The 18,873-nt window shown below is 62.9% G+C and overlaps 2 protein-coding genes across 2 annotated transcripts; one reads left to right on the top strand and one right to left on the bottom strand.

The window, feature by feature from the left end:
• Positions 1–2,232: 2,232 nt before the first annotated feature.
• Positions 2,233–12,535, bottom strand: UBE2Q1 (ubiquitin conjugating enzyme E2 Q1). Its single transcript, XM_074852861.1, has 13 exons — positions 12,236–12,535; positions 10,934–11,038; positions 10,499–10,603; positions 9,927–9,977; positions 7,793–7,933; positions 7,142–7,226; positions 6,606–6,666; positions 6,003–6,093; positions 5,849–5,907; positions 4,862–4,910; positions 4,540–4,635; positions 3,859–3,925; positions 2,233–2,660 (listed from the first exon to the last, which is right to left on the bottom strand). Exons 1-13 carry the CDS (start codon positions 12,518–12,520, stop codon positions 2,629–2,631), a joined length of 1,227 nt encoding a protein of 408 aa, XP_074708962.1. The 5' UTR covers positions 12,521–12,535; the 3' UTR covers positions 2,233–2,628.
• A 720-nt stretch (positions 12,536–13,255) lies between these two features.
• CHRNB2 (cholinergic receptor nicotinic beta 2 subunit) lies at positions 13,256–17,169 on the top strand. Its single transcript, XM_074852860.1, has 6 exons — positions 13,256–13,448; positions 14,031–14,176; positions 14,289–14,333; positions 14,843–14,952; positions 15,059–16,019; positions 16,857–17,169. The coding sequence occupies exons 1-6, from the start codon at positions 13,406–13,408 to the stop codon at positions 17,025–17,027; spliced, it is 1,476 nt and encodes a 491-aa protein (XP_074708961.1). The 5' UTR covers positions 13,256–13,405; the 3' UTR covers positions 17,028–17,169.
• Positions 17,170–18,873: the final 1,704 nt, after the last annotated feature.

Raw genomic sequence — 18,873 nt, 5'->3', positions numbered from 1 at the left:
CCTCCTGTTTGCAGGGGCTGGAGAACGTCCCCAAGGACCAGCCAGGTCACGGAGGGGGTGTCCTGCTGCTGCGAGGGGGGACACTGGGACAACAGACCCCGGCTCTGAAGCGACGGCTGGTCCCCAGCACCATGCCCGGCCCTGTCGGGGTGCAGGGAGGTGCTGGGCAGCCTCGAGCAGCGGTGCAGGGTCGCCGGCAGCGCCGTAGGAAATGGTGGCAGTTTCCTTGCCGGTGCCGCTGGGCAGGATGTGCCTCGCGGTGGCAAAGCGTCGCTGCGAGGCCGGTGCCCAAACTGGCAGCAGGATCCCGGCCGGCTTCAGCTTCGCCTTCTTGAGGAAAACTCCATGTAAACTCGGCTGTTAGCTTGATGTGAAAGGTGCTGGTTTGTTTTCTTTCCTTGGCAGATTTAAATCCCCCCACTTCGTCTTTCCAGGAGCCTCAACAGCAGGACAGGCGCGCGGGCAGCTCCGTCCCGGTGGCTTCGTGCTGCGGTGGTGTTCCCTGCGACACGCCATCCCCACGTCTTTGGGAAGTGTCTCCCGGTCCCCATCCCCTGCCAGCTCCCGGCTGTGGGAGCGTCTGCGGCAGCGGGGACAGATGGCACCACACGCCTGCGTCCCCGAGAAGCCAAAACAAGAGCTGAGCCAGCGCGGTGGTGACGAGCGCTGAGCCCGACTCAGAGCAGGACGGATCCTGACACTGGGGTGGGGGAGAACAGATGGGACAGGCAGACACCTGCCAGACGCCAGCCTGCACCGGTCCTGCCACGCTTCCAGCCCCGTCACCCGCCAGCGGAGCGGCCGAGGGTCCTGCAGGGCCCTGTTCAACTCTCCCGCTCATCCCGGCCCGGAGAGCCGCCAGGATTCGGGAGCACTCACGCCCTGAGCTCTCCTGACCTACTCAGCGTGCCCAACCCCAACCCCAGCACCGGGCACAGCCCCCGCTTCACCAAATAGCAACACCTCAAGCTTTTTAACCCTTCATTGAACCGGTTGAACCCCCCTCCCCAGCAGGTTCCTTGGTGCTGAGCTGACGAGGGGAGCAGAGCGCGGCTGCCTCCGCCCCCCCCAGCACCAGGACTGGGGAAAGCTCAGGCCCCCACGGGGTGCTGGTTCAGGGCTGAGGAGCAGAGCGCAGGACAGGGCAGAGTCGCTCAGTGTACCCAAACCCTCTCGGCCTTCAGCAAAGTGCTTAAAAATAGTCCCTGGGCGAGGCCGGAGCCGCTCCTGCAGCAGGCACAGAGCAGCCATCAGCAATCCCTCTCCTACAGCATCTTTTTATCGCAAGGCTTGGGGCAGGACAACGCCTAAAGAGGGGAACAGCTGCTGGAGGAGATAATGGACTTCTGAGGCCCTTTGATTTTCTAATAACTTTTATTCAAACACAGTGAATTAATAGCGATGGTCGGCTTTGACACTAATGAGTCAGCTATGCCCTCCAGCCGAGGACACCCTGGAACTCAGGAGCTCCAACACCCAAATCTCCTTCCAGCAACCTCAGGATGGAGCAAGGAACAGGGACTGAAGCAACAGGGCAGGACTGCAGCAACGCCCTCCACCGAGGGCTGGGGCTGAGCCGAGCAGGAAGGAGGGCTTGAGGAGGAAAAATAAAATAAAACCCTACAGAACCAGGCCCCTGCTTTCATTCACAGCGCAGCATTTACACGTACGAGGGGCTCCGCTGCCTTCCCCCTCGGTGGGAAAGGGCTCCAGCTCCACGTTTGTCACAGCCGAGCCTCCGCGTGTCTCGGTGCCTGGCGAGATGGGACGTGGAGAAGTTTGGGGTGCGAGCTGGCAGCCCTGGGGTGCAGCTACAACCCCCTCATCCACAGCAGGATCCAGGGAAGCGTTATGGATCTTCCCCTCTCCCCTTCCAGCGGTGTAAGTTTGCAGTTTATACAGAAAAAAGTCTGTTCTTGCTCTAGGGGAGAAGGGGGCGGAAGCCCTGCTCCGTTGTTGCCACAAAAAAAAAAAAAAAAAAACCAAACCAAAAAAGGGTTTTCTTCCTCCACAGCGGCTGTTTCAGACCTTCCCGCAGGGCTTGGCCGGGGGTTTTTGCATCCCGGTGCCCCCGCCTCGGCTCCATCCGCCGCCCCGCCACGGCCCCAGGGCTGAAGAGGCAGCGTGGCACAGCCACGGCGAAGGGGGTTGCCCCCCACCGCTGCCAGCGCAGGGTACGATCCACCCAGCAGCAGCTTGGAAAAACAAAAAAAATTAAGTCAGACCAGCATCTTCAAATTAACAAACTGTAATTTTTCTCCAAAGATACATTTTCCATACACATCCATCATACACTGTAACAAAAAAAAGCAGTGTACATGAAATAAGAAAATAAATTAAATCCATAGCATAGGTAAGGAGGACGCTCTAGACTGGAGTAGAGTCAAAAGCTTCCAGCGATACAAGAGGCTCAAAAGTTTGTTTTAACAAGAATGCCTGCTAGCAAGGGTCCAGCAAGTGTTTTAGGTCGGTCCGACTGCTTAAACAGTTTTTATTTAGAGTTTTTAACAGCCGTTATTGTCCGGCAACAGGCAGAGCTATTACGTCCTGGGAGAAAGCCAAGAGGCATCGTTAAGATCCAAGAAGAGCATCCAGAAGATAATCAAGATCGGTCCTGCGGCACCCGCGCTAGCCGTCCTCCTTGGGCGGTGTGTACCAGCCTGAAACGAGGAGAGGGGTCTGTGAGGGGGAACACAAATAAACACCCGGAGAAGCTCCCAAAGAGCCACGTCTCCCACATTCCCAGGAGCCTTTCTCTTGGGGTTCCTTCCCAACAGCACCCAGACAGCGACCCGCCGAGGGATCCGCAGCCACGCGCCGCTGCCGTCTCACTGCAGGAAACTTTTACACTCGGGGCAGAAAAAAAAAAAAAACAAACCACCTCAAGCAGCTCGTCTGACTGCATCCTCAGTCAGTTTGCAGATGACACCCAGTTGGGTGGGGGTGTTGATCTGCTCGAGGGTGGGGAGGGTCTGCAGAGAGACCTGGCCAGGCTGGAGCGATGGGCTGAGGCCACCTGGGGGAGTTTCACTAAGGGCAAATGCCGGGTGCTGCCCTTGGGCCACAACAACCCCCAGCAGGGCTACAGGCCTGGGGAGGAGTGGCTGGAGAGCTGCCAGTCAGAGAGGGACCTGGGGGGGATTGGTAATGAGCCAGCAGTGTGCCCAGGGGGCCAAGAAGGCCAATGGCATCCTGGCTTGTACCAGCACTGGCGTGGCCAGCAGGGACAGGGAAGGGATGTGACCCCTGGGCTCGGCACTGGGGAGGCCGCCCCTCGATGAGTGGGTTCAGTTTTGGGCCCCTCACTCCAAAAAGGCCATTGAATGACTCGAGCGTGTCCAGAGAAGGGCAACGGAGCTGGTGCAGGGTCTGGAGCACAGGTCTGATGGGGAGCGGCTGAGGGACCTGGCGGGGTTTAGTGTGGAGAAGAGGAGGCTGAGGGGAGACCTCCTGGCCCTCTGCAACTCCCTGAAAGGAGGGTGCAGAGAGGGGGGAGGAGTCTCTTGAGCCAAGGACCCAGCGGCAGGACGAGAGGGAATGGCCTCAAGCTGCGCCAGGGCAGGGTCAGACTGGCTCTTAGGAAGGATTTCTTTGCAGAAGGGGTTGTTGGGCGTTGGGATGGGCTGCCCAGGGCAGGGGGGGAGTCCCCATCCCTGGAGGGGTTGAAGAGTCGGGTTGACCCAGCGCTGAGGGATCTGGTGGAGTTGAGAACTGTCAATGTTAGGCTAATGGTTGGACTAGATGATCTTCAAGGTCTTTTCCAACCTAGACGATTCTGTGATTCTGTCTGGACACTCGGCCTAAGGGAGCTCGGACTAGCAAGGGGAAACCTTGCAGACCCTCTCCCTCAGCCCTTACCGTTCTTCTCATGGATCTGAACCAGGGACTTGTAGGACTGCTGTGCTCTCGTCAGGCTGTACTGATTCTGCAAGGGAAGTGAAATAAATTAATTCTCTCAACAGTCAGGATCCAGAATAACCGTTACGCAGGAATTCTTCATCAGCAGCGCTGGGGTTGCCCCGCGGATTCTCCACCATAAGGGCTCCCCCGAATTCGCAAGGGACATCAGTTTACACACACACAAATCATACATATTCATTAGATTTCCTGGAAAGGGGTGTCTTGTGATAACGAGTTCCTGGAATTCGTTTACATAGTCTGAGCATGCGTGGTGAAAACAGAGTGAGGGGCTTGGGTGGTCGAGGGAAGCGCCCACTGAGGGCTTTGACTCTGCCAGCAGTGAGTTATACAGGGAGCGTTTTACTTGTGTCTAGACAGACAAAGAGGCCACGGGAAAGCAGGTGAGGAGTCCTTGGGAAACAAACACAAGCAAAACTTTCATGCATCGGTTTAGTCTTAATCAGAAATTCATTTGTTTGAGCCCTTTCATTAGGCAGAACGACCCCTCAGCCCAGCCGGAGCCCGGTGCCAGCCACCCCACACGCCTCCCCGACGCAAACGGCGCTGCCGGAGCCGCTCATCTGCCTCCGTCCCGCGACCAAGAGCCCCTCAAGTTCTCCTGCGCCGACCCGGCCCTACCTTGTTGGCTCCAAACTGTACTCGGGCTTTCCCTTTCACCAGAGTCGCGCTGATCTGCATAATGACCGACTCGATGGAGTAGGCGCTGCTCCAGCCCTGAGGGACAGAGAACCCGGTGAGGCTAGCGCTGACAGAACCCCCGCCCGCGGGGCTGCGCTTCCCCCCAGCAACAAAAGGGCCTCCCCGAGCCTGGCACAGGCATCGCAAGGCCACGACAGGCAGCTGCCAGGCAGGGGTACAGGCAGGATCTGGCTGCGAGCAGTGGGGATACAAAGCACAGCAGACAGCAGCAACACCACGTCCACGTACTGTCAGCACTCACCTGTTTTGTAAGCAGCTCCATGCAGATGGCACCGCCACCCAGAACATACCTTGCGGAGGGAACGGGGCAAAGTTACGTCAGGGACGGACACAGCCTCACCCACCCGCTGCTCCAGAGAGGAACCATTCTCTGAGAGTAGATCTCAGACAGAACCCCAGAATCATCTCAGTTGGAAAAGCCCTTGAAGCTCCTCCAGTCCCACCATGAACCTCACCCTGACCATTCCCAACTCCACCACATCCCTCAGCGCTGGCTCAACCCGACTCTTCAACCCCTCCAGGGATGGGGACTCCCCCCCTGCCCTGGGCAGCCCATCCCAACGCCCAACAACCCCTTCTGCAAAGAAATCCTTCCTAAGAGCCAGTCTGACCCTGCCCTGGCGCAGCTTGAGGCCATTCCCTCTTGGCCTGCCGCTGGGTCCTTGGCTCAAGAGACTCCTCCCCCCTCTCTGCACCCTCCTTTCAGGGAGTTGCAGAGGGCCAGGAGGTCTCCCCTCAGCCTCCTCTTCTCCACACTAAACCCCGCCAGGTCCCTCAGCCGCTCCCCATCAGACCTGTGCTCCAGACCCTTCACCAGCTCTGTTGCCCTTCTCTGGACACGCTCGAGTCATTCAATGGCCTTTTTGGAGTGAGGGGCCCAAAACTGAACCCACTCATCGAGGGGCGGCCTCACCAGTGCCGAGCCCAGGGGTCACATCCCTTCCCTGTCCCTGCTGGCCACGCCAGTGCTGGTACAATGAATTGTGTCAGGGAAGGACGCAGCCTCACCCACCCGCTGTTCCAGAGACGAACCATTTTCTCAGAGTAGATCTCAGATAGAAAAACGCACACACAAAAGAAAAAAACCACCACCCCTGTCTGTGCTTCCCAGAACTACCACAAACTCGTGTCAGGGAGATTATGGGACTGGATAAACTCTTAGTGAAAACTGCTGCAGGAAGCAGCGCTGGAGACCTCGGCGAGCAGAGACAGACAAACAGTCACTTACCCCCCTGACAGCACCGGGGACACGACCCTTACGAACGGCGGATCAAAAGGGAAGTTATCCTGGAACAAGAGAAGGGAAGCAAAGCCGCTGAGAAACGTCTTCTCTGATGACTCACCGAGACAGGCGTATCTCGAGGAGGGGGAGGAAGCCTTACTTTAAAGGAGAAGTTTAGGAGGATGAAATCTGTGCCTTCTTTCTCTTTGAGGATCTGGAGATCGTTGTGCAAAGCGCTGTCCTCGTCAACCCTGCCGAAGGCAAAGCCCGGCGGGTCAGAGCCGAGGCTGCGCAGCTCGGGCCGGCCGCGCTCGCTGCCACCGAAGCCCGGAGCTACTGTACCTGCACAACCTGGCTGCCAGCGGGCCCGCAGGCGCTCACCCAGGGCAGTGACAGCACGGGCTGTCACCATTCTGCTCCTGGTTTGCAGAGAAGACCATCACACCCTTTTTGCATGCTGCCAGCTTAAAAATAAAGACTGCCTGGCCCAAGGAAAAGGCAGCAGTGGTGTCTGGAGGGTGTGAAAGCTCGGGGTTTTGTCTGATGCACCTCTTCCAGGACTCTAGGAACAGCAGACAGACTTGCAGAGCCCTCAGATTATCTCTGGAGATGGCATCTCCTTTCTGATGCGGAGACAGCAAGCAAGCTGCCCGAAAGAGGCTAACCCAAGGTCTGCCCGGTGCTCCCCTGCCCTGCTCGCTTCCCCTCTGCTCCCACCACCAACACCCACCACAGTTGCACAATCCCAAGCTATGGCACCTACTTCAGGAGTTTGACGTTCCAATCGTACAGGCTGTCGTTCACTAGTTCAACTGCATAGTATCCTGGAAGGCAGAGAAGAGGCGTGTTGCTATGGGGGGAGACTGAACAGGGGGTCAAACCAGCACCCAGATTTCAAATCCCCTTGGCCCTGCAGCACCACCTCAGCCTGGCACAGCCCACCCCAAAAAGCAGCACTTATCCAGAAGGACCATCCTGAGGGAGTAGTTTTCCTACAAGTGCTCTCTCTGAGTCCTCAGGCTCAGGAAAGGGGTAGAAGCACCATCACCCTTGAAGCCAGATAATCCTCCCACCCACAGCACACTCGCTTCCACCCAGCACCGGCAGGAACAGAGACTGCCAGGCAGTTTTGCTCATTCTTGAGAGCGCCACAGCCACTGAAAGCTGGAGATCCTTTCCCCAGCTGAGCGGAGCAGAACAGCTCTGAGGCTCGTAAGGTGCCACCCGGAACGAGGAGGAAAACCCTGGTGTGAACAGCAGAGCAGCAGCCCCCTCCCTTGAGCTCCCCGCAGCACTTACCGCCCTTGAAACTTGGTGATCGGTAAATATCCCTGAGCTCCTTCATTAGCCGGTCGGTGGCCTGCACAGACCCAGACACTGCACCCTGCGAGGAATTTGGGAGGGAAGTTGCATTGTTACACTGCACCCTCCACGGCTGTTGCTCTATGAGGCTAAAACCTGAGCTAGAACTCCCGTCCAGCCTCTGAACTAGACTTTATCACGTCTCCCACCTGTGTCTTCTCCTTCCCCCCTACAACAACTTCCCTCGCCCCGAAGAGGCCACCCCAGGCAGCGCAGCTGCAGCAGAAACGCCTCCGTGCGCTCTCCACTGCGCAAGAATCTCAGCCCGGGAGTATAAAAGCAGAACCCACCAGCCACCTCCACTGCCCAAAGCAAGGTGCAGCTCCTGGGAGCAGAGGGGAACCCCAGCTCTCCCTGCAGGAAGGCTGCCCCACGTAGCACCGCTGCCTCGGGGGCACCCCACTTACTTCCCTGCGCTGCAGAGGCAGTTCACAACTTCCCTGCACCAGCCACGCCAGCCCCTGAAGCCGCTGCTGTACCTTGGCCAGGGACGCTCCCTCTGACTTAGGGCTTAGCAGGTGCCTCCATCGCTCTCGCCCTTGGGTCCCTCTGCTTCCCCAACCCGCCCGCCCGCCGGGCGACACGTACATTTAAGTAATCTTGCCTCTGGTTCTTTTTTATTTTCTCTAAAATGGCCAGGTTTTCCTTCCCAATGCCTTCATCCTCTGTCTTCTTCCCATCTGCCGGCTCTTCCTCTTTCATCTCATAGTGGTCCAAGTCCTCAGTGTCCTGGGAAGGGGAGAGGGGAGCTGCAGGAGATGCTTCTTCACTCCTCCCTGCTCCAAGTACTGCAGATGGAAGCTGCCCTGAACCAGGAAGGATTCCCGGTGCCCCTCTCCCTCCCCAGGAAGCCCCAATCCGAGGCACAAACAGGGTGGAAGACACAAGGCCTGGGCACGCTCAGCGAAGAAGTTACAGGTGCTGGGCTCCCGCTGCCCTCCCGTACCAAAGCCAGCGGGCAGAACGGCACACTTCCCTTTCCAGAATTCAACCCGGCTCATACAAGCTCTTTGTTTGCTGGATTCTTCCCTGCCAAGTCTCACGTCTGTTTATAATTAGTCATTAATCCTACGTACGCTCCCCAGTGAGCCCCATGCAACCGAAGGGCACCTGCATCTCAGCACGTGCGTGGCATGAGCAGCCCCGCGCTGCGTTTCTGGGTGGCTGGAGTGAGGCGCAGGCTCAGCACGGCGCTGCCAGGCCACGCCGTTCCCCCCTCCCGAGCACAAACCCAACACGAGCACAGGCAGCACAAGAAGAGACCCTCACACACAAAAAAAAAAAATCCAGCAGCGCGGGATGTTTGCCCCTCAAAAAGAGGTTTCACAGCGTGTCGAGGCTCAGCTCTCCACCCCACAGCACGCCCCCGATGCTCTCCCCAACCCCGGCAGAGGCTCTGCCCCTCGTTAACAACGCTCGTCAGGCTGACGTGTGCAAGACCCTGATGTTAATAACCAGTAAAAACCAGTGGCAGCAATCAGGGGCCACTGCAGAGATCTCCCCCCTGCGCAGCGGCTCCCACACTGCGCCTGGAATGTGGGCGCTGGTGTTAAATCCTCCGAACAAGTGTTTACTTCGGCCTCTCCAGGCTGGCTGCTATTCTGGATGAGCAGCCTTTTTGGAAAGGCTTTGACATTTTTAGACTGTCACACAGAGGGAAATAGATCCTCCTAGAAAATCCCTCGAGTGGATTAACCTGCGTAACACATCTCCGCACCAGGGCACGGCTCTGCTCTTCCGACACGGCCCAACAAATCCAAGAAACCTTTGCTCCAGGCGAGAGCGTCGTCCCCGCACGGTGTTAGCAGAAAGCACGAGGGGGAACGCTCAGTTCCCAAGGATTTCTTTTCCAGCCCACAGGAGCATGAGGACTCGCACATCACAAACGTGCCACGAAGCAGCAAGTCTGGAAATACGCGAGGTTACGCTGGTACCGGTTTAAATCTCCTCGTTTTCTCCGGGGACGCTGGCAAAGGCCAGCCTTGATTTACCAAGCTATTAAACTTTGCTAAAAGCCCAACAACTACCAGGCGTGCTGCTGCTAAGTGACCTGCCCCCGGGTTCTGCAGTGCTGCTGACTCGGTGCCCGTGCCTCTCACCCCCCAGAAGTGTGCGAGGCATCGCTAAACGTCACCATGGAGATTCAAGATTATTCCACCCACTTCTAGAGATCTCTAAACCGCAAACCAAACAACCGAAGCCTGTGGGTTTTGCAGCATGATATTCTCAGCCTGCAGTGAAGTATGGCTGCCTCTGCCGCTCCTGCCAATTAGCTCGCTCGCACGCTCAGCCATCCTACCTAATCCTCTCTGCGGGAGTTCCATTTTCATGGTGTGATTTCCCTGCCAGCAATGGCAGCCCGGAAATCCCATCGCTTGTGAGTAAATTCCAGGCTCTAGAGCGCAGCAGCGTGAGCCGAGAGAGAAACCATCCAAGGGGCTCCACTCTCAGCTCGTCTGGATGCCTTCGGAGGCCGCGGCTACGCCTCGTGGCGGCTGCGGTCCCCTGTGGTTTGTGAACACGTCGCTCCCACCCGTGGCTCAGGACCTGGGTCCCCAGCAGCAAAACGCTGAGAACAATCCAGCCTCTGAGCCAAACCGGGCTCTTCCCTGTCTGAACTCCACGAGCTCCTCCCAGACACGATTCCTCTGCACCTTTCAGCGGGCACCTCCCTGTGCTCAGCTCTCCAGTGTACTTCCTCATACAGCGGGGCGGCACTTACCTCCGGCATCTCTTCATCTTCCTCTTCAGAGGACACCTCTTCCTGTGTGCTCTGCGGGGACAAAAAGACAGAGATGAAGATCGCACTGTCAGCTTCCTGGGGCAACGCTCTCCTGCCTTCCCAGATACTTCTGAGGCAAAGTTAAAAAAGGATTTATAAGCAGAACCAAGTTAAAAGCAGAGAGAAGCCAAGAACCTTCAGAGAACCAAGTTAAAAGCAGAGAGAAGCCAAGAACCTTCAGAGAACCAAGTTAAAAGCAGAGAGAAGCCAAGAACCTTCACAGAACCAAGTTAAAAGCAAAGTGAAGCCAACAACCTTCACAGAACCAAGTTAAAAGCAGAGAGAAGCCAAGAACCTTTACAGGACACCACACCAGAGCGGCTAAACAGCACCAAGGCCCAACGGAGCAGGCTGGCATCCCCCAGGACAGGAATCCACCCCAGGCAGAGATCAGCACCTACCTCCTTCCATATCAGCGTTCCTCCTTTGGGGGTTTGGAAGCCTCAGCCTCCAAAAGAAACTCCAGAGAACTCATCTTACGAGCTTAGAAAGTCTCCTCCCCAGTCACTCACCTGTTCTGCCGGCAGAGGCTGGTCCAGCATTTCAACATCTGGATGTTGGGGGAGGTTGTAGAGTTTGCACAGGTCGGAGATTATTCGCTTCAGGTGCTGCAAAAGCTGTCCGGAGAGCAGACAGGGGTCAGAGAAGCGCAGAGACCCACAGGCCAAGCTCAGCCTCAGCCGTCCGCGGCGCTGCGACGCTTTCCGTCGCAAACAAGGGCTGCTCCCTCCTGCTCCAAGCAGCGGCGGCCACAGGGGGAGGAAAATCACACCCCAATATCAAACTCGAGAGAAGTTAGAGCTGCTCATCCCAAATTTCCTGAAGCTTTCTGAGACCAGGCGCACCTCCCGCCTCATGCAGCTGGAGGGATGCAGCAGGGATTTCGCCCTCCTGAAGCAGCCACCCTCTCGCCACCTCTCCGCGCTCCCCAGGCAGCACCCGCTCACCAGCGTGTTTCCTTTCCTGACTTCCACCAGCCTCTCCAGGATAGCTGCCAGGTTCGGATCGTCCGACTCCACAGACCATATCGGCGGAACAGCTGGATAAGACTCCTGGAGAGAAGGAGAAGGTGGTGTCTGAGCTGCCACAACTGCCTCAGTGTCCCACTGACACCGCCAGCGGGGAACGGAGCAGCGAGCTGGGCAGGACAGGGAGCTGCAGCCCCACGTCTCCCGCACACGAATCCCTCCAGAGCGCAGAGAGCAGCGGAACGGCCCACGAGCTACTTCATCCACCCTCCGGACTAATCTGAGGGCAAAATAAAGCCCAGCTCTAACCATGTGGATCTGGCTCAGCTCTGTGCTGCTCCCCCCCAGCCCGGGGAGCCGGAGGGAATACACAGTGGTGACATTTTGGCCACCCCGTTGGTTGCCAAGATCTTTTTTTGTGGGAAGGTGGTTCAGGCAGGACACTGCGGGTGTTTTCTGCTCCCCCACAGGCCTCTGGCCTCGCCAGCTCTGGACCAGAAGCGCTGCAGGAGAAGAACTGGGTGTGCACGACCCGACAGCAGCCGGGCAGAGGCCGAGGGCAAAGGCAGTGGCAGCTCCCACAGCGCCCGTCTGGAAAATCCCGGACACCGGCGCCGTTCCGGGGGTTTTCCTGCTCCGCTGCTGCTCGTCTGGAGCCGCAATAGGGGCTCAAATTCATCAGTTTGAGCACCCCAGAACTGGGGTCCTCCTAAAAGCCGGGCTCAGCTAAGCCGGAGCAGACGCAAAGAGCCCAGGGCCGATGCCGCGGGTACCCCACTCCTCCAGGTCAGGGCCACCCGGGACCCCCCCCTCAAAAACACCCGGGGCAAGCACAGAAGCGGGGGGCACAGTCTGGTACGGGGGGGGAGGGGCCATCAGGGCGGCGAGAGCGCCCCGTGTCCCCCCAAACTGCCGCCCCCCGCTCGAGGGGGGAGGCTCCGGGGTTTGCTCTGCTGGGAGATGCCTCCCGGTGTAGGGACCCCCGTGGGGGCTCAGCACGGCTCGTACCCGTGCGGGACCGGAGGCAGCTCCCCCCCTGAGCCTGGCCTCGGGCCCCTCGCGCCCCGCAGCCGAGGGACCCCGGAGGGGCAGCGGATCCGGGCCCTGCTCGCCCCAACCGCCGCCGGGCTCCACCGGGCCACGGGTCGGCAGCTCCGGCCCCCGCCTCCGGCGGCTCCCCGAAGCGGGCCGGGGTGGCTCCTCAGTCCCAGGGTCGCCCCCCCGAGCCAGGGCCCGTCGCACCGGGTCGGTGCTCCCCCCCCGCCCGCCCCCGGGCCTCACCGTGATATTGCAGTGGATGCGGACGGGCCCCGGCGGCGGCCCCCGGGAACCGGAGGCACCGGCGCGGGCCCCGGCTCCCGGGACGAACTCGCAGCTGATCTCGTCAGGGCAGGCGCTGCCGATGCGGAACCGCTCGTGGCCCCGGTGGAAGATGGACTCGAGCAGCCGCAGCTCCCGCCTCAGGAGCCGCCCGGCGGAGGCCGCCGCCACCTCGGCCCCGCTCCGCCCGGGCCCCCCCGCCGCCGCCTGCGACCCCGCCGCCTCCTCCGCCCCCGCCCGCTGCATCTTCCCATGGAGGGACCCGCTCCGCCGCCGCCGCCGCCGCAGCCCCCGGAGCCGGCCCAAGATGGCGGCGGGACGGCCCCGCTCTCCGGAAGTGACCCCTCCCGCCGCCAGCGGAAGGGGCGGGGCTCCAACCACCGGAAGCGTCCGTGCAACCGGGCGGGGCGACGCCAAACCGGAAGTGACGTAGGGGAGGCGCACCGGAAGGCGAGGGGGCGGGGCCAGCGGGGGCGAGCCCCGCCCCTGGCCTGGAGGGGTCACGTGGGGGTCACGTGGCGGCCTGGGGATGGGGGCATCGACGAGGGGGGGGGGGCACCGGAGGGGGGGGGGGGCTGGAGCCCCGGGGGTCCCCGGGGAGTCCCGGGGGGTCCCGGGGGTCCCGGGGCCTGAGACCCCCCTCCCCCGTGTGTGGCGGCGCCGGGCGGGGCTCTGGGGCCGCGGGGGGGCTCCGGGCGCTTCCCCCCCCCTTCGCTCCCGCCTCAGTTCCCGCCCCCGGTTCCCGGGGCTCCCCCACCCCGCTGCGGCCGTGCAGGGACCGGGGGCGGCGGGGGCCGGAGCTCGGTGGAGCGGAGGGTTGAGGGAGCTCGGCCCCTCCCCGCCCCCCCCGCGGTGTCCCCTGCTCCCCCCGGGGTCGCCGGGGCGCGGCGGGGCGGAGGCGGGGGCGGCCCCGGGGCCGCTGACGGCGGCGGTGACGGCGGCGGAGCGAGGAGCGCGGGGCGGCCCCGGCGCAGCGCCCGGCACCGCCTCCCGCCCGGGGCCGCCCCGCCCGGGCCGCCGCCGCCGGCTCCAGCACCGCGGAGAGCGCGGGCAGCACCGGGGACAGCGCCCGGGCACCGGCAGCGGCACCGGCAGCGGCACCGGCAGCGGCACCGGCAGCGGGCCGCCCCCATGGCGCTGCTCCGCGTCCTCTGCCTCCTCGCCGCCCTCAGACGTAAGTGCCGGGAGCCGGGGAGGGTGGCGGGCACCGGCACCGGTGGGGAGGGGACCGGACCGGGCCCCGGGGCTGCTCCTGCTGCACAGAACCGTCCGGCGCCGCCCCGGTACCGAACCCGCGCAGACCCGGCGTGGACGCGGTAGCGGCGCCGCTGCGTTGCCGGTGCCTCCCGCTGGCTCCCGGTGCTCCCCGGCCCCCCCCCGGGGCTCTGCGGCCCCCGCGACACCGACGGGCCCGGGGGTTCCGGCTGCCCGAACTGCTCCACCGGGGCGGTGCCGGGGGTGGGTGAGGGCGGGGGGGGCAGGAGCAGGCAGGGACAGGCAGAGGGGGGGCAGAGGCCTCCCGGAACTGCACCGCAGCCCCCCAGGTCCCCCCATTTCCCCCCCCCGGGCCCCCCCTGCCCTGAGAGCAGCCGGTGCCCGGCGGTGCCACCCGCACACCATCGCACCGTCACACCCAGACCCCCCCCCGGGGCGGGCACAGGCTCAGCCGCGGTGTGGGGGGGTCCGGACCCTTCCCGGGGTTGGGGGGGGGGCTCTGCCCGCCGCCGCGGGGCTCAGCCTCCCCCCGCGCCCCAAGGGAGCCTGGGCACGGACACGGAGGAGCGGCTGGTCGAGTATCTGCTGGACCCCGCGCGCTACAACAAGCTGATCCGCCCGGCGACCAACGGCTCCGAGCTGGTCACCGTGCAGCTGATGGTGTCTCTGGCGCAGCTCATCAGCGTGGTGAGTTGGCCGGGGCTCTGCTCCCTGCCCCGTCTCCTCGGGGGGGCTCTGCAGATTCCACCCCCCTCCCCACCTCCGGCACCCCGAGTAACCGGTGCCACTCTCCTCGCAGCACGAGCGGGAGCAGATCATGACCACCAACGTCTGGCTGACCCAGGTGGGAGCCCTGGACTCTGCTGTGGCCCTGGAGCCCCCCCGTGTCCACCCTGTCCTGGGGACCCCCCTGCACCCTGTCCTGGAGCCCCCCCCGTGTCCACCCTGTCCTGGGGACCCCCCATGTCCACCCTGCCCTGACCCCCCCCCGCACCCTGCCCTGGGCCCCGCCTGTGTCCACCCTATCCTGGGCCCCGCTGCACCCTGTCCTGGGGACCCCCCAGGTCCACCCTGTCCTGGGAACTGCCCTGCACCCTGCCCTGGGCCCCCCCATGTCCATCCTGCCCTGCCCCGCCTTGCACCCTGTCCTGCCCCCCCCCGCCCATGTCCACACTGCCCTGGACACCCCCCTGCACCCCGGCCTGGACCCCTCCGTGTCCAGCCTGCCCCGATCCCCTCAGCACAGTGCCTCAGGACCCCCCATACACCCTGAGTGGGATCCCCATGTCCACCCTGCCCTGCCCACCCCCCCCGAGCCCCCCCATCCCACGCCCTGAGCCTGCCTGCCCGCAGGAGTGGGAGGATTACCGCCTCACCTGGAAGCCGGAGGACTTTGACAACATGAAGAAGGTCCGTCTGCCCTCCAAGCACATCTGGCTGCCCGACGTGGTGCTCTACAACAAGTAGGTGGTTGGGTTTTTTTGCGGGGGGGAGCTGTGCGTACCCCAACCCCACCCGGGGCTTGGGGTGGTGCCGTTGCAGGGCTGACAACCCCTCCCTTCACCCCAGCGCCGATGGGATGTACGAGGTCTCCTTCTACTCCAACGCAGTAATCTCCTACGACGGCAGCATCTTCTGGCTGCCGCCGGCCATCTACAAGAGCGCCTGCAAGATCGAGGTGAAGCATTTCCCCTTCGACCAGCAGAACTGCACCATGAAGTTCCGCTCCTGGACCTACGACCGCACCGAGATTGACCTGGTGCTGAAGAGCGATGTGGCCAGCCTGGACGACTTCACGCCCAGCGGCGAGTGGGACATCGTGGCGCTGCCGGGACGGCGCAACGAGAACCCTGACGACTCCACTTACGTGGACATCACCTACGACTTCATCATCCGGCGCAAGCCGCTCTTCTACACCATCAACCTTATCATCCCCTGCATCCTCATCACCTCCTTGGCCATCCTCGTCTTCTACCTCCCATCCGACTGCGGCGAGAAGATGACGCTCTGCATCTCCGTCCTGCTCGCCCTCACCGTCTTCCTCCTGCTCATCTCCAAGATCGTGCCCCCCACCTCGCTGGACGTGCCGCTGGTGGGCAAGTACCTCATGTTCACCATGGTGCTGGTGACCTTCTCCATCGTCACCAGCGTCTGCGTCCTCAACGTGCACCACCGCTCGCCCACCACGCACACCATGCCGCCCTGGGTCCGCAGCCTCTTCCTCCGCAAGCTCCCGGCGCTGCTTTTCATGAAGCAGCCGCGGCAGAACTGCGCGCGCCAGCGCCTGCGCCAACGCCGGCACACCCAGGAACGCGCCGCCGCGGCCACCCTCTTCCTCCGGGCCGGCGTCCGGGCCTGCGCCTGCTACGCCAACCCCGGCGCTGCCAAAGCCGAGGGGCTCAACGGCTACCGGGAGCGGCAGGGGCAGGCGCCGGCCCCCGAGGCCGGTTGCGCCTGCGGGCTGGAGGAGGCGGTGGATGGCGTGCGCTTCATCGCTGACCACATGCGCAGCGAGGACGACGACCAGAGCGTGAGTCGGGGCGGGGTGCGGGCAGGGGCTGTGGGGTGCGGGCAGGGCTGTGGAGCACAGGCAGGGCTGTGGGGTGCGGGCAGGGCTGCAGGGTGCGGGCAGGGCTATGGAGCGTAGGTAAGGCTGCAGGATGCAGGCAGAGCTGTGGGATGCAGGCAGGACTGTGGAGTACAGGCAGGGCTGTGGGGTGTGGGGAGAGCTGTGGGGTGCAGGCAGAGCTATGGAGCATAGGGAGGGCTGTGGGGTGCAGGCAGAGCTGTGGGATACGGGCAGGGCCGCGGGGTGCAGGCAGAGCTGTGGGGTGCTGGCAGGGCTGCAGGATGCAGGCAGGCTCTGGGATGCGGGCAGGGCTGCGGGGTGCAGGCAGGGCTCTGAGGTGCAGGCACAGCTGCGGGGTGCAGAGCATGAGCTGGTGCACGACTGCACCACAGGAAGGGACGTGCACGAGCACCAGGGGGGTCCCTGCCCGGCCCCGTGCCCGGGGACCCCCCCCCACACCCCCTGCCCAGGGAGGGGGCCCAGCCCTGACCCCCGACCTGCCGCTGCAGCCGCTCCGGAACCCCGGGAGGCCTGACCCTGTGCGGCCCCGGGAGGCTGCAGGTTTTGGCAGAGCCAAGCCCGGATGGAGCTGCGGGACCGGGGGCCCCCTCTCTCCCCAGTGATGTTTCCCGGGGCTCAGCAGCACGGGTGGCAGCGGGGGGAGCGAGCCCCGCGGCGGGCTGGCAGGCGGCCCCGGGAGCTGCAGCGCTGAGGGAGCAAATTTGGGGTTCACTGGAGCGGCCCCGGGTGATGCTGGAGGCCCCCGGCTGACCCGGCCTCTCTCCCGGCCCCGCGCAGGTGAGCGAGGACTGGAAGTACGTGGCCATGGTCATCGACCGCCTCTTCTTGTGGATCTTCGTCTTCGTCTGCGTCTTCGGCACCGTCGGCATGTTCCTCCAGCCCCTCTTCCAGAATTACGCCACCAACTCCCTGCTGCAGCTCAGCCAGGGCCCCCCCACCTCCAAATAGTGCCGGGGTGGCCACCCACCCCTCTCCGCCAGCCCCAGGGACAGCGAGGGAGCGCGGGGGGGGCTCCGTGCCCCCTCCCTGCCGGGGAGCTGGGTGCTGGGCTCCAGGCAGCCACCGCAAACCAATAAATACTCACACAGGAGGGGGTTGGTTTAATTTAGTGTCATTTCATCCTGTATCGCTCCCCGCGGGCAGGATGCGGCCCGGGCTGGGGATAGGGAGGGGTTTGGCTCCCTGTGACCAAGGTAAAGAGGCCGGGGAGGAATCGGCTCTGGAAGAGGAAAACCCCAATTGCCGAGGGAGGGAGCACAGCTGCGGGAAACCGGCCCCATGGGGACATGTCCGGCTCCCTCCCGCGCTCCGCCGGCCGCTCACCACATCTCCCACCGATGCGGGGCCATGTAGGGCCAAGGGCTAGTAGCCCAGCCCCTGTAGGTAGCCACTGCCAGACCCCTGCCACCATCCTGGGGCTCCCAGGAGCTGTGCAGATGCAGCAGGAGCAGAGGCACGGGGAGGAGGAGGAGGAGGCAGCTGCTCTGCTTTGGCTCCTCGAGGTGAGCGCATGGACCAGGCAGGAGGAGGCTATTTTTAGGTCCTACCTGCAGGCAGGGCCAAGGCAGCGAGTGCCGGGGGCTGCTCCACACTCTGGCAGTGCCACTGTCCCCTGCTAAACTCCCGGCTCAGTGCACTGGAACCCAGTCGTGAGATAAATTGTGCGAGGAAAAAAAAAAAAACAACCCATAAATCACTCACAACCGGAGCCGGGAGCAGCCAGAGCCCCGCCACGGGGCGCACAGGGGAGTCGGGGTGCTGGGCTGGCAGCCCCGGCCGGTCCGGCAGCGCTTCCCACGCTCTCCCTCGCAGGCAGGAATTGGCCTCATCAGGGAAAACTGTAACGGAGCGTTTGCTATAAATACCACTAATCCGTGCTGGGGGGAGCACGGTGGGGACGGTGGCACGCGGCGCTGGGGGAAGCCGCACGCTGGAAATTTAAATCCCAGCACTTCACCCGGCCAGAGAAATCCTGGGCAGCTCCGGCTGATGCTTCTCCTCTCAGGGGTGCACCCCGATATTTAAATGGTAAGGGCTTTGCCCCTAAAGCAGCCCCGCGCCGGGGGCTCGTCCCCCCTCTGCTGGGGGAGCGCAGGATGGAGGGGTCGTGCTGTGCCTCATCGCGGGCCAGCAGGAGCGTTCGGGGAGCACAGTAGAAGCCCTGGTAGCCCTGGGCTACGTCAGCAGCCAGCAGTGTGATGAGCGGGGGCTACCACAGAGGGAGGAGCCCCCCAGCTCTCTCCTTGTGCCATCAGTGCCCCCAGGACCTGGGATGCTGAGGTTGTTGCCACCCCTCGCAGACCGGTGGCCGCGGGCAGGGTGAAGCCAGGCCAGCTGGCCTTTTGGCAACTGTTTAACCTGCTTGGCCACAGCACGGCTGCTCCTGGGGGGCCCTCAGCGCTGCGCGGGGAGCGAGGCACAAGCCTGAGTGTCACCTCCCAGGGCCTTGCTCTGGGCTCTCCCAGCCGCAGGACTTTTGGGTTTGGGCTCCGCTTGCCCGTTAACGGCTTCGTGTCTCTGAATCTTCTCACCGGCGGCACCTGCCCCGGCGCAGGCAGAGCCGGCAGGAAAGGGGCTGCTCCGAGCACAGGCTGCTCTCTAACAGCTGAATAAACGCGCTGTGGGATGGCAACGGCGTCTTTACTTCACACCTTCTGCAAGCGCGTCTGGCGCCTGGTTGAGCTCACAGGAATCACACGTCCCAGCCCGCAGCCACCCCCGGCCTCCCGAGTGACCCCCCAGGGCTGGAGGAGACACCCCAGCTCAGAGCCAGAGGGGGGGGAAGGAGCCAGAC

This window comes from Strix uralensis, chromosome 32 (genome assembly GCF_047716275.1).
Source record: "Strix uralensis isolate ZFMK-TIS-50842 chromosome 32, bStrUra1, whole genome shotgun sequence".
Classification (NCBI taxonomy): domain Eukaryota; kingdom Metazoa; phylum Chordata; class Aves; order Strigiformes; family Strigidae; genus Strix; species Strix uralensis.
The sequence above is the reverse complement of the archived record's forward strand: the minus strand, read 5'-3'. Positions and strand labels throughout refer to the sequence as shown.

Excerpts from the sequence above, each read along its gene's own strand:
- UBE2Q1 (XM_074852861.1), bottom strand. The coding sequence starts at position 12,520 with ATGCAGCGGGCGGGGGCGGAGGAGGCGGCGGGGTCGCAGGCGGCGGCG. Across the intron at positions 11,039-12,235 it reads GCATCCACTGCAATATCACG|GAGTCTTATCCAGCTGTTCC; the intron begins GTGAGGCCCGGG and ends CCTTCTCTCCAG. Across the intron at positions 7,934-9,926 it reads AAGATGAAGAGATGCCGGAG|GACACTGAGGACTTGGACCA; the intron begins GTAAGTGCCGCC and ends TCCCCTTCCCAG.
- CHRNB2 (XM_074852860.1), top strand. The coding sequence starts at position 13,406 with ATGGCGCTGCTCCGCGTCCTCTGCCTCCTCGCCGCCCTCAGAC. Across the intron at positions 14,334-14,842 it reads CCAACGTCTGGCTGACCCAG|GAGTGGGAGGATTACCGCCT; the intron begins GTGGGAGCCCTG and ends GCCTGCCCGCAG. Across the intron at positions 16,020-16,856 it reads GCGAGGACGACGACCAGAGC|GTGAGCGAGGACTGGAAGTA; the intron begins GTGAGTCGGGGC and ends GGCCCCGCGCAG.